The sequence below is a fragment of the Camellia sinensis genome, chromosome 8 (genome assembly GCF_055761805.1).
Source record: "Camellia sinensis isolate YWXY chromosome 8, ASM5576180v1, whole genome shotgun sequence".
Lineage (NCBI taxonomy): Eukaryota > Viridiplantae > Streptophyta > Magnoliopsida > Ericales > Theaceae > Camellia > Camellia sinensis.
Window position 1 is genome coordinate 174032473 of NC_138968.1, and position 12932 is coordinate 174045404.

The 12932-nt window shown below is 34.6% G+C and overlaps 1 protein-coding gene across 1 annotated transcript in view; it reads right to left on the bottom strand.

Annotated features, from left to right (window-relative positions):
- Positions 1–219: 219 nt before the first annotated feature.
- The window catches only part of LOC114277845 (putative leucine-rich repeat receptor-like serine/threonine-protein kinase At3g14840), a gene marked incomplete at its 5' end in the record, with an annotated part of 29111 nt that continues 16398 nt past the window's right edge, over positions 220–12932 (bottom strand). The window contains 11 exons of the mRNA XM_082885819.1: positions 220–896; positions 1376–1529; positions 1848–2085; positions 2197–2407; positions 2487–2605; positions 3184–3333; positions 8843–9038; positions 9313–9689; positions 10070–10110; positions 10268–10303; positions 10397–10453. Coding sequence (XP_082741945.1) covers positions 516–896; positions 1376–1529; positions 1848–2085; positions 2197–2407; positions 2487–2605; positions 3184–3333; positions 8843–9038; positions 9313–9689; positions 10070–10110; positions 10268–10303; positions 10397–10453 — 1960 coding nt within the window. The remainder of the gene's footprint in view (positions 897–1375; positions 1530–1847; positions 2086–2196; positions 2408–2486; positions 2606–3183; positions 3334–8842; positions 9039–9312; positions 9690–10069; positions 10111–10267; positions 10304–10396; positions 10454–12932) is intronic.

The window sequence follows — 12932 nt, forward strand, 5'->3', positions numbered from 1 at the left end:
TATGTATATCATTCATGAAAAAAATTAAATCAGTCCAATAATCATAACATTGTTTTAAAAATTATGTTTGTCTCTAAAATAAATAAATAATTCATTTTTAAAAATATAGCTGTTGAAAAACATGGAGCAACATGTGATTTGTGTTTTTCAACAAATATTGAAGATTGTTTAAATTTTTATTTTTTGCAAATTACATGCACTTCATTATTACTATTATTATTGCCATTTGCTAAGAAAATAACTTCAATAACCATAAAGATGATACAATAGTTTTTGACGATATAACCATACAGATCAAGATTCATCAACCATCTTCCAAACAAAAACAAACAGCCTACCCCACACACACGCATACGCATACGCATACGCACATGCACGCGCGTGCGCAAAAAAAAAAGAAAGGACACAACATATACTAATAGATCATCGGACCAAAAACAAAGACTTTAAGACATCTCCAATGCTCCACCTTTTGTTGCATCAAATTTAAATTTGATGAAAAGAGAAGCCTTTTGCTACTCCAACACTTCAATCTCTCTTTTCCCATTGAAACTCAAATTGAGTGGGTAAAGATCAGAAGCAGATGTGGAGTCAGTCCATGGCCTGTCAGTTGAGATACCGTGGCTATGTCTGTCACTCGTGCTCATTTCAGGGCTGTATTGGAACCGGTTATCTGTCTTCTCGGGCTCTATACCATCAATTGAAAAACTTTGAACCTCGACTTTGCCTTTCAGCATGCTTACCACTGAAGACATTTTAGGCCTGATTGCTGCTGTGGCATTAGTGCATAGCAGAGCTACATTAAGAATCACCATCACTTGCTCTTTGTTGAAATCTGATTCCAACCTAGGATCCACTAGCTCCATCAAATTCTCTTTCTCCTTTAAGTCCAGAGCCTACACACACAGAGGACAGCTTATTTTAATGAAAAATGAAAAATTGCAAGCTTTTGATATAGAAATTCAATATCTAAATCGCAATCAGGAGAATAGCCCTTTATCGAAATTGAAGTCTAAAACATTCTATTTTATTATTTCAAGAAAACCTAAACATTTCCACACATGAAAGATGAGGAAGTCTCACGTTTTATACTAAAGGAGATTATTTATGAAAGCTAATTACTATATTAAGATGTTCTATAATTATGAACAGGACCACTCAAATACAAAGGACATCCAAATAAGAATTAATTAACCAAATAAGTCGATTTTCCCCATCTTTAAGAATTAATATATTTCTTATTGGTAGAGGATTGACCTCCTTTTTATATGCAAACACAAGCTTTTCAAAGAAAAATTTCCTTGATATACTTCTACCAATGCAAATAATTAAAGCAAGAAACAATATACGTAAGAAAGTAAGATTTATAAGTTACCAACTCAAGAAGATTAAAGGAATCCTCCTTTCTCCTGTAACTACTAGTGGCACTCCTCCCACTTACAATTTCTAAGGCCACAACTCCGAAACTATAAACATCAGCCTTGTCAGTTAAGTGACCCCACATTGCGTATTCAGGTGCCATATATCCACTGCAAGATACAAAATAAAACATCACCATTGTTTTTGTGACATGCTGTCATGTATATATATACCTCTATCAATGTAGCCAATAATATGCACTGCTTTATTTCCACAAGGGCATTTCTAAAATTAGGTCATTGCCTTTGAGGATTTCTGGGGGAAACAAATTATGATACTAAATTTATTATTTTTTTTTTTGGGGAACTTTAGGCAGTGAATTCATCGGTTGCAACAACAATAATCATAATAATGATAATACCAAGAACATTATCAACCAAAAATATAATATAAATAATTCCTTAACAAAAATAAGAATGACAGCTTACAAAGTTCCCACAATCCGAGTGCTTATGTGGGTATTCTCCTCTTCGTCAAGCTTTGCAAGACCAAAGTCGGATATCTTAGGATTAAGATTTTTATCAAGCAACACATTAGTGGCCTTGATGTCTCTGTGGACAATCTTCAGTCTTGATTCTTCATGTAGATAAGCCAAACCTTTTGCAATACCAATACAGATCCTGTTCCTAGTTGGCCAGTCTAGTGTTAACCGGTGTTCTTCAGGGCCTTCAGATCACCAAATGATTAAAAACTCAAAAATATTAATATGCTAAAATATGTGTTTATTTTCTGATACCAAAAGCATGCAATAGAGTGAAGCATGAGGTTGAAATTTACCAAACAAAGCACGAGCAAGGCTGTTATTTTCCATGTACTCATATACTAGCAACAGTTGATTTTCTTCAATACAACATCCATAGAGCTTTACCAAATTAGGGTGTTGTAAGGCAGAAATCATGCCTATCTCATTCACAAACTCGCGATTTCCTTGATTTGATTTGGAAGAAAGCTGCTTCACAGCAATCACAGTGCCATCCAATAAAAGGCCCTTCATTTCAAAACAATGTCAATTACAAATTGTTGAATTACTATTAACACCAGGAAAAAGAAAATCTACCACAAGATACCTTGTACACCGAACCAAAACCACCCTCTCCAATCTTATTAGCAACATCAAAATTCTTTGTGGCAGCTATAATTTGCCTTAAGGTAAATGAACCAGTATGCAGGTCTAGAGCCTTCAGATCTGTGGAAGAAGCTCAACTAGATAAGTAAGCACATTCAATAAAGTCAAGAGGCTCATTCCTAATAATTTGCATTAAAAAAAAAAATTCACCCTCATCTTCTATGCTCAAAGAAATCAAAAAGTGCCACTTGACCTGGATATGTCAAAATAAAGCACTCCCACAATGAGCAAATCACACTTGTATTGCATTAATCCTAATTCCTAAGGTAGTGTTTGCATTAATCCTAATTCATGGGCCTCGCAATGGAAGGACCATTCTCCTAAATTGGTGAATGGCGAGTCTATTTGGAATGTACATTTCTTTCCTTTTTAATGAACCAAACATGGGAATGAATATTTTGATCGAATGACAATTCCATTCAAACCTTTATTCCAGTGAACCAAATACTCGTTTGTATTCTAAAAAAAATTATGGACAATAAAAACTATTGAACCATGACATGTTTACATAATTTATTCGGGTAAATAACATAACAAACATTGAATTTTTTTTTTTTTAAAAAAAAACACCATTGATGGTGAGTATGATAATTATTACTATCATAATTATCCAGAGTTTGTCTAGTTGATTTTAATACCATGTTCCATCGTATTATTGTTTTGTAGACATCCTTTCCACCAAAGAATACCCAGCATTAGGAAGATAGCAAATACTACTCCAGCCACAATTCCAACTATACTGCCTGCAGATATAGATGCATTACTCCCATTCTCTGATGGATCAAAATCTGCATGAACCAAAAACAGATACACCAACGAGATGAAATTGTTAAGGTGATTAATGAATGGGATCCAAGCGAACAAAAAACAATCAAAAAGGAAAAAGGACAATAATTTATTATCCCTTCTCTCTGTTTAAACTTCACATTTTAAATATACAGAAAAACCTCATGTCTACATTTATTAGCTTCCTGGTTTGCCTGACATTGCAGTAAAGGCTTAGATACAACTAAAATAATTCCATTACCATGTACTCACATGGTTCCTCATGTTCAAAAGTCAAAACTCAGAAGGACTTCCACAATTTAAATCACTTTTATTAACTAACAATTGTAAATGAACATAAATGTAAAATCATTTTGCTTAGTTGGAATGTGGAACTATCCCAACAATAACCCCGGCAAAGATAAGAAGGCTGACAAAAAATGACCACATTTTGGCATGAATAAAACCATTGAGATGTCAATTTCTATTTATAGAAGAATGATATCTTGCTGCCTACAAGAAAATTTGTTCCATTGGCAATGTAATCGAAACAAACATAAAGAAGTAATGAAAGCAATTGAACTGTCCTCTTTTTCAACCTTTCACGGTTCAACATCATCAAAATCCATTTATTAGTATTATGGTTTGCCTAACTATTTTAGAAGGCTCTCCAGAAACAACATTTATATGAATGCATCCAATTTTGTGAATCATCAGACATATAAAGGTAAAGAAGTAATCATCTAATGCTAATAGTTGAAATCATAATTGTTATTATGGGAAATAGATATGGGAAACAGAAACGTCAAAAATGGTGAAAAAAAATATTATAGGAAACTAGAAATGATAGGTCATATACGATCGAGTAGAATATGTAAAAGCAAATATTTTAGAAGCCTTGAAATAACAATATAAAGCCTTTGACTACTTTCATACTTGATTAAAATACTAATGCTAAACAATATATGAAGAAACTTGCAAGAACAGTTACATATTGTTGTTAAAAAATAAGCTTTGCACGCATGAAAAATAGAAAAAGTTGTGATAAAAGTGTTTCTAGAAAGTTTTTTCAACATTTCCTAAGAGCTTATGACAAGTTCTTTAAAATTCATGTTGGGTTTGTCTCCTTTCCAGAATCAAGTTTTCATAGAACAAGTTTCATACATCAAAGAGATCTCCTAGTAACTATGGTTGATACTATAAATTGAGGTAATTTGTTTACCGGACATTTAGTGAAAAGGGAAGACTCATTATAATAAATAGGTAATTCCTACCTAAGCCACAACAGAAAATATGTTCTCTTATACAATTGAAGCCACGAGCTCTGAAGCAACAAGAGAGAGAGAGAAAGAGATATATAGATATAAGAGAGATGGCAATACAATTGTAAAGTAGTTAGGAAAGCAGTTAGAGTTTGTTGTAACAAACTCTAACCATTTCATATAAATGAGTGTAAACACAATTTAATTTCCACATTGAAAATATAGTTTCAACTTCTGTTATGGTATCAGAGCATTTACAAGCCCCTACGAGCAAGGTCTAACAATGGTGATTTCATCTTCTTCTTCAAATTCTCAATCTATACCATCAAATCTAAGTCTTCTTCTTACAAATTTCAATTCATTAGTCACTGTTAAGCTTGATTCTTCAAATTTTTTGATTTGGAGAAGTCAGCTTCAGAATGTTCTTCGAGCAACTGCTCTTCTTGATTTCATTACTGGTTTGGTACCTTGTCCTGTATCTGACATTCTTGATTCCTCTGGAACAACTATGTCAAATCCTGAATTTCTAAAATAGAAGACAATGGATGCTCATCTTCTGAGTTTCATCACTGCAACACTCTCACGTTCTGTATTTTCTTCATACTTCATCACCAACACTGCTTTCAAATCTGGAGTGCTCTCGAAAAGAAATACACTTCATTATCTCGTTCTCATATTCATCATCTGAAAAATCAGTTACAATAACCACAAAAAGAGGTGCTACAATGGAGGAATATTTTACTAAGATCAAGGAGATTTCCAATCAGCTTCGACTTGCTTCTTCAATGGTTGATGATGAAGATCTTGTACTTCTTACTCTAAATGGATTACCTGATGAGTATGATGCTCTCAAGACTGCAATCCGAGCTCGAATAGAATCTATTTCAATGAAGGATCTGTGCTCTCTCCTATGTTCTGAAGCCATACATACTGAGAACAAAGCCAAACTTGTTCTGCAAAATGAGTCTACAGTTGCTTATTCTACAACCAAAAATTCTGAGAATTCCCAACCTTATTCTCAGTATTCAAGGACTCATTCCTCTGCACAGTCTAGTTATAGAGGCAGAATTCCTTCTCGTGGCTTTCGAGGTGGACGATATAAAGGAGGTCGACCAAATTGATCTTACAGAGTAAGATTTGGAGGAACTAGTCCTAGTTCTTCTAATCCTTCTGGTTGCCAGATATGTGGAGGCTTCAATCATATTGCTTTAGATTGTTGGTTTCGTATGGATCCCAACTATTAGCCATCTCAATCTTCTTCATCCTCTATTCCTTCCATACCTCTATCTAAGGCTTATTCAGGCACAACCAATCCAAATTCATCCAATCAGAATCAAACTTCTTTCCTATAGATTCCTCTGCTACACCTTGGCATATTGATTCTGCTGCCACAAATCATATCACCAATGACCTTGGAAATTTTCATCTCTATCATCCATACCAAGGACATGATCAAGTGACAGTTAGAAATGGCCAAAATGTTCCATTCAACACATTAGGAAGGGATTGTTGCCTACTCAATATTCTTTTCAACATAATAATCTTATCCATGTTCCTCACATTTCTTCCAAACTCTTATATGTTCATCAGTTAGCTAAGGACAATAATTGTACAGTTACTTTTCATTCTAATTCCTTTGTTGTTCAGGTCAATCTTACCAAACAGGTTCTGCACAGAGGTCCTAATGTGCATGGTCTTTACCACCTTGCCTCATCTTCTCCACAATCTCATCCAGCTCATATTGCTCATAGTTCCTCACCGACTTCCTTCCATATTTAGCATCAAAGGCTTGGACATCCTTCACCTCTGAAATTTCATCATATTACTCAGCATATATCCCCTAGTTTTAAGAATAAAGATTGTATTGAATTTGCTTGTACACCATGTAGTGTTGCTAAATTCATAGGCTTCCTTTCAAACTATCTAGCTCCACTGCTAAACAACCATTTTCTCTTGTTCATAGTGATGTTTGGGGACCATTTACTATTTCTGTCTCTGGTTATAAGTACTACTTGTTGTTTGTTGATGATTTCACCAGACTTTCTTGGATCTATCCCCTTTATGCTAAGAGTGATGTGTTTTCTACTTTTATGGTGTTTAAGGCTTATGCTGAGAATCAGTTCTCTACTTCTTTAAAAATCTTGAGGACTGATAATGAGACTGAATTTGTTAATACTAAAATGCAGGACTACTTTACCACTCATGGTATTGTTCATCACCTCACTTGTCCATATACACCAGAACAAAATGACATAGCTAAGAGGAAGCATCAGCACACCACTGAGACTACTATTACCTTATTTCATGAGTCCTCCATTCCCCTTAAATATTGGTTTGAGGCTATGGCTACTGCTGTCTTTCTTATTAATAGGATGCCTAGTCTTTCTCTTGGCCACAAATCTCTTTTTCAACTTTTATTTCATACCATTCCTAATTATCATTTTCTCAAAGTATTTGGATGCCAATGATTTCCTCGGCTTAGGCCTTAGGTGTCTCACAAGCTAGAACCCAGGTCTACTCCTTTTGTGTTTTTGGGTTATCATCCTACTACCAAAGGATACAGATGTTTGGATCCTATTTCAGGGAATGTTTATCTTTCTTGACATGTCCTTTTCAATGAGACATGTTTCCCTTTTTCCCTTCAGTGGACTGATTCTTCCTCTTTGCCTGCTATTCAGTCCCTTTTCTTGTCTAATTCTGTTCTATCTCCTATTTCTAGACCTTCCTCATCTGTTCCTCAGCCTCCTTCTTTTCTGTCTAAGCCTGTAGTTCAGTCTACTGCCTCTGCTCAACCTGTTGCTGCCTCTGCTCAGCCTGTTGTTGTACTTCAGTCTGCTACTGTAGCTCAGCCTGTTGCTGCCATTTACATTGATGCCTCTCCTTACCCTACTGCCTCTCCACCTACTTCTCTTTCTTTTCAGCCACCTCTGTCTACTTCCTTTCCTATTCCCATTTCTTCTATTCAAATTCATTTACCTATTTCCTCTATACTTGCAGCTCCCTTTTCTTCTGCTACCTTAGTCTAAAGCCTATCATCTTACTCATGCTCCTTCTCTTGACCTTACTCTTACTGAGCCCACTAATGCTACTCAGGCTTTGCAATCTCCTCTTTGGACTGCTCCTATGACTGAGGAGTTTCTTGCTCTTCACAAACAAGGCACTTGGAAGTTAGTCTATCTTCCCTCTCACAAAACTGCCATTGGTTGTAAGTGGGTATTTCGTATGAAGAAAAATTCTGATGGAACCATTGGCAGATACAAGGCTCGGTTAGTGGCTAAAAGCTATCTGCAACAAAAGGGTGTGGATTTTCAAGATACCTTCAGCCTGGTTGCCAAACAACACACAATTCGCGTTCTCCTCTATCTAGTTCTTCTGCATCAATGGCCACATAAACAACTTGATATATCTAATGCTTTTTTGCATGGTACACTTGAGGAAGAGGTCTACATGGTTCAGCCACAAGGTTTTATTGATTCAGCATTTCCTCATCATGTTTGCAAGCTTCAAAAAGCTCTATATGGTCTTAAACAGGCCCCTCGCGCTTGGTATTTCACATTTTCTTCATTTTTCCTTGGTCAAGGCTTCAAGCTTAGTTCCTGTAACTTTTCTTTGTTTGTCAGACACACTTCTGCTCATATTACCATTTTACTCATCTATGTTGATATTTTACTAACTGGTAGCGATCCTTTGGTCATTCATTCTCTCATCACTCACATGCACACTGCTTTCTCCATGAAAAACACATTGAAATGGATTGCCATTTTATTAGGGAATAAGTTGTTTCTAAGCAAATTACTTTATCTTACATCCCTACTGCTGATCAACTGGCTGATATATTCACCAAGCCCTTAACCTCTTCCAGGTTTCATTATCTCATAGACAAACTAATGGTTCTGCCTAATCCCATTACTTTGAGGGGAGATGATAAGTTACCTAAGCCACAGTAGAAAATATGTTCTAACAACTAAAGCTGCGAGTTCTGAAGTAACAAAAGAGAGAGAAAGAGCTGTATAAATATAAGAGAGATGGCAATACAACTGTAAAGTAGTTAGGAAAGCAATTAGAGTTTGTTATAACAAACTCTAACCATTTCATTTAAATAAGTGTAAACACAATTTAATTTCCACATTGAGAATATAGTCATGGTTTAGTACAATCGATGCATGACGCAGATAAATATGAAATTTGTTAAGTTGGTAATGGCTAGATGAGGTCAATCTCGAATCATTAACACAAGAAAAAAGAAGGTAGTAGAAGTTGTACAACTTACTAGGATTCACAGAAATGGCTGAAATAAGAGGACCGTATACTCCTTTGTAAGGGATCGAGGTTGTGCCTCTTCCTGCCCAATAGAATCGTATATCTAATGTGTTTTTAGTCACATTTGCTGTAAATTTTTTTATGGTTTCCATATCAACCCCACCTGCTTCATGTTCAATATTAAAATCCTTCAGCACCCGCTTTCCCTGCAGCAACTTAATCCAATCACAAAAGAACACCATATGCTGAAGGTAACTGTTTAAATTTACTTTGGCAGGGCTCTGCTATGTTAATCTTGCCAAAAAAAAAAAAATCATTTCTTAGAGTAATCGATGAAAAATCGAATGCTAAAATACTTGGCGATTAAGACGGGCATCATCTCCTTTAAGAGTACCACTTCAAAATCAGTTAACAAAAATATAATACGAGAAAAAGAAACCTTTCTACGTCAATTTTATGGGTGTGAAAATCTAATGTTACCTGAATGTAAACATCAAATATGCGTCTTCCAAGGCTGGCATATGTTTTATCATCAGTAAACATGATCTCTGCAAAGTGAAGGCTTACAGTATAGTATCCATTTTGTAGGCAGAAACCATAGTAAGTCAGGGATAGGGGAGAAAGCCGTGCATTTATGTACAACTCGGAATTCTTCATAGAGAGCCTCGAAGTATTTGTCCAAATGTATGCCTTTAAAGGGCGATGATCAAATAGAAAGTCACCAGTGCTACTAAATGCCCAATTAGTTTTGCTTATGAAAAGCCTTGAAGGCCCTGCTGAATTTGTATCTTCTTCATATGTTTTTCCATCAATAACTACTTCACTTCCACCACAATTTATATGGAAGGAGGACCAATCTGACATAAAAACGTAACCAGATACCTTTCAACAAAGTGAAATAAATAGAAAGATCAGAAATAAAGAAATCTAGGAAAGAATTCCTTTTACATTTTAATCTAAAGACACTCATCACGTTTTTAAAAATCTAAGTACATGCAATCTACAGCTTCTTTAAGCCATCATTTTTGCTACACCTTGTAACAAGTCCAATTGAATCACAACACCATATTTTCAGTTTCCAATGCCTAAGTCTGTAAGCCTTAAAAATAGGTAAATGCTTTAGAAGGGGGATGATAAGTCGGTGGTAACAAAAAAAAGGAGAAGAAGAAGAAGAATATGACCCAGAGTTAACAAGTCAAATTATCAATAAAATGAAATAAATAATATTTCTACTTACTTCGTGGACAGCGAGAGCCATGATCGCAAGAAAGAATTCCACTGACAGAACAACATGAGATCATGAACCAATCAGCATCATATCATATTAGAATATAGGTCAGATAAGAATGAAATGAACTGAAACACTGCCTAAACATATTACGAAAGCAACAAAAAATATTATGGATGAATTTCTTCAGAAGTTACAGAAATTTACGAAGCATTGTCCTCTGAAGAGCTTTCAAACAAGTTCCTGTAGAAAATAGAGGAAGTGAAAAGTTAAGATGGTGCACACAAGATTTTAGAGAGATTATAATAGTTATTAAATAAGATAAGAGATTCTTACACATTTTCTTGGCAAATTGAATTCCTTGTTGAGCTAAAGTTGTTATATGAAAGATCACTGCACATAGAATGCACATTGAGATTCATCTTATCTTGAATGCAATATGGAAGTGATGTAGGCCGAAAGGTACCACATTGAGGCCACTTAAGTTATATTTATAGTCTTTGAATTATGATTATTTGGCAAAGATGATGTGTTTTGTGTAATTGTGCAGATTTGACAAGCAACACGCAAATTTAGACAAAAAGTGGAACAAAAGTAGATTCTCCGCGCAAGAAATGAAATTTCTCGACCTGCCATCTTGCCACACATGCGGCATGACCTAATTGCACATGCGGCCGATAACTGCTCGAGCAGAAAATATGGGCGCTCGAGCGGCCAACCTAGGGACACATGCGTGAAATTTTGACTTCGTCTAATTGGGAATAAAAGAGGAAAAAGGAGGCTGGAATAGGGTTCTAAAAATTTCCAAAAGATAAAAGGAGTTAGGGTTTTGAAGAGAAGGGTTTCAAACTTCAAGAAGAATCTTCGATGGTGGTTTTCTCTTCCTCTACCTCTTCCCACTCCTCCATGAGTGGCTAATTCTTCTATTTCTAGGATTTTGATAAAACCCTAGCCAAGTAAATAGGTTTTCCTTTTGGTTTTTGATTATGTAATGATTTGAACAAGTTGTATAGTGTTCAAGAAATTTGTAAATATATTTTCCAATATTTTCTTTAAGTATTCTACATTTTGTGATTGTTGAATGCTTTCCATGCAATGGTTTTCTTTTCTCTCATATTCAAGGTATGAGGTGAGCCATACTACGAGGGACGAGTCGTGTTGCTACCATAGTTTAGAGCGAATGACTCGTGCTACTTGAAATGATTCGTGCCTATACATTGAACGTGATCATTCTCTTGATCAATGTTTCGAACTTGTAGTTGTGAAATATTATTTGATTCGAACCATAACATAATTGATTTCCAAATTAAGACCTTATTTATGTAGCTAGTGGTGAATTTATTACCCTAGGCTTTTCCAAAAAATCAGTATCTCCAACTTCAATTTTAATTGCTAGCTTAATCTCTTAGTTTCTTTTAATTATTAGTACTCTATAAACAATCATCTTTTTATCAAAATTAATTTAGGAATTTAACAATTAAATTAGTTTAATTTCACATTTGTCACTGTGGATCAATACCTGGACTTTCCATTATTGTAAGGAATTGGTACAATTTAGTATTTATTTTTGGTGTGTAAAACGACCCATCAGGAAGTAAAAACTAGGTTTCATGCATGCTATTTGGAAGTGAAGTTCAATAAAAAAAATTACTTATCTTAGCCTTTTTTTGTGGGTAAGCCGTAACTGTCTGACAATCCAACAATAGGACTTTTGTTTCAACTAGTTGTTAAAGAGTCTTAAGACATGCATCTAGAAGTTAATTTGTTAATCTGCTCGTTGCATAATTTCTACATCTACAACTCCAATCAAGAAAAATTCTATGACACATCCATGCCTACAAACATTGAAATGGCCAATTTTATTTTTATTTTTCAATTTTTTGTTTTAGGTAATTGTGCAATAGAAAATGGAAAGCAGAATTATTTTTCACCCCATGCTGGAAGGCTAGGAAGCACGGATACGGATACGGGATACGGGTACGATACGATACGGATACGGCGATATGTCAAAATTCGAAAAAGTAGGATACGGATACGGCGGGGATACGTTCATAAAAAATATTTTTTCATAATTTTTAGTAATGTAACATACACAAAAATAAAACTTCAACAATTTTTAGTAATGTAACATACATAAAATAAAACTTCAACAATTTTTAGTAATGTAGCATACATAAAAATAAAACTTGAAACAAAAGACAATATAATGTAGCATCACCCATAACAACCATCATGCATCACCCATAACAAAAAATTCATCAATTCAATTAAATTTCAACAATTTTAACAATATAGGATCACCCATAACATCCATAATGCAATTCAATCCCAAATTAAGGGAAAAAAATTTACAAAGTTCATTTATTTATCAATAAGTTTATTTATTTATTTATTAATAATTTTTTTTTACCTTATCTGATTTATTAATAAGTGTACAAAGTTTATAATTTTATAAGTTGACAAATTTTATTTTTAATAATTTTATTTATTTATTTATTTATTAATAAGTTTTTTTTACCTTATTTTATTTATTTATTTATTAATAAGTTTATTTATTTGTTTATTTTATCAGATTCAATAAACCGAATATATAAGTTTTTTCTTTTTTTTTAATATCTTACGTGATTTGCAGAGTCTACATATAAAAAATAAAAAAAATTAAAATAATACAAATAAATATGCAAACAGACATAGGTAAGGGAGGGGGAGAGACGGATCGACGAAGAGGAGGGGAGATGAGATCGACATCTCGAACCACACAGACAGATCGAGCGAGATCGAGAGGGAGAGGGAGAGAGACAGAGTTCGTGAGAGGCAGACAGAGGGAGCGAAAGGGAGAGAGAGCGGGACGAACCTGATCACGAACCTAATC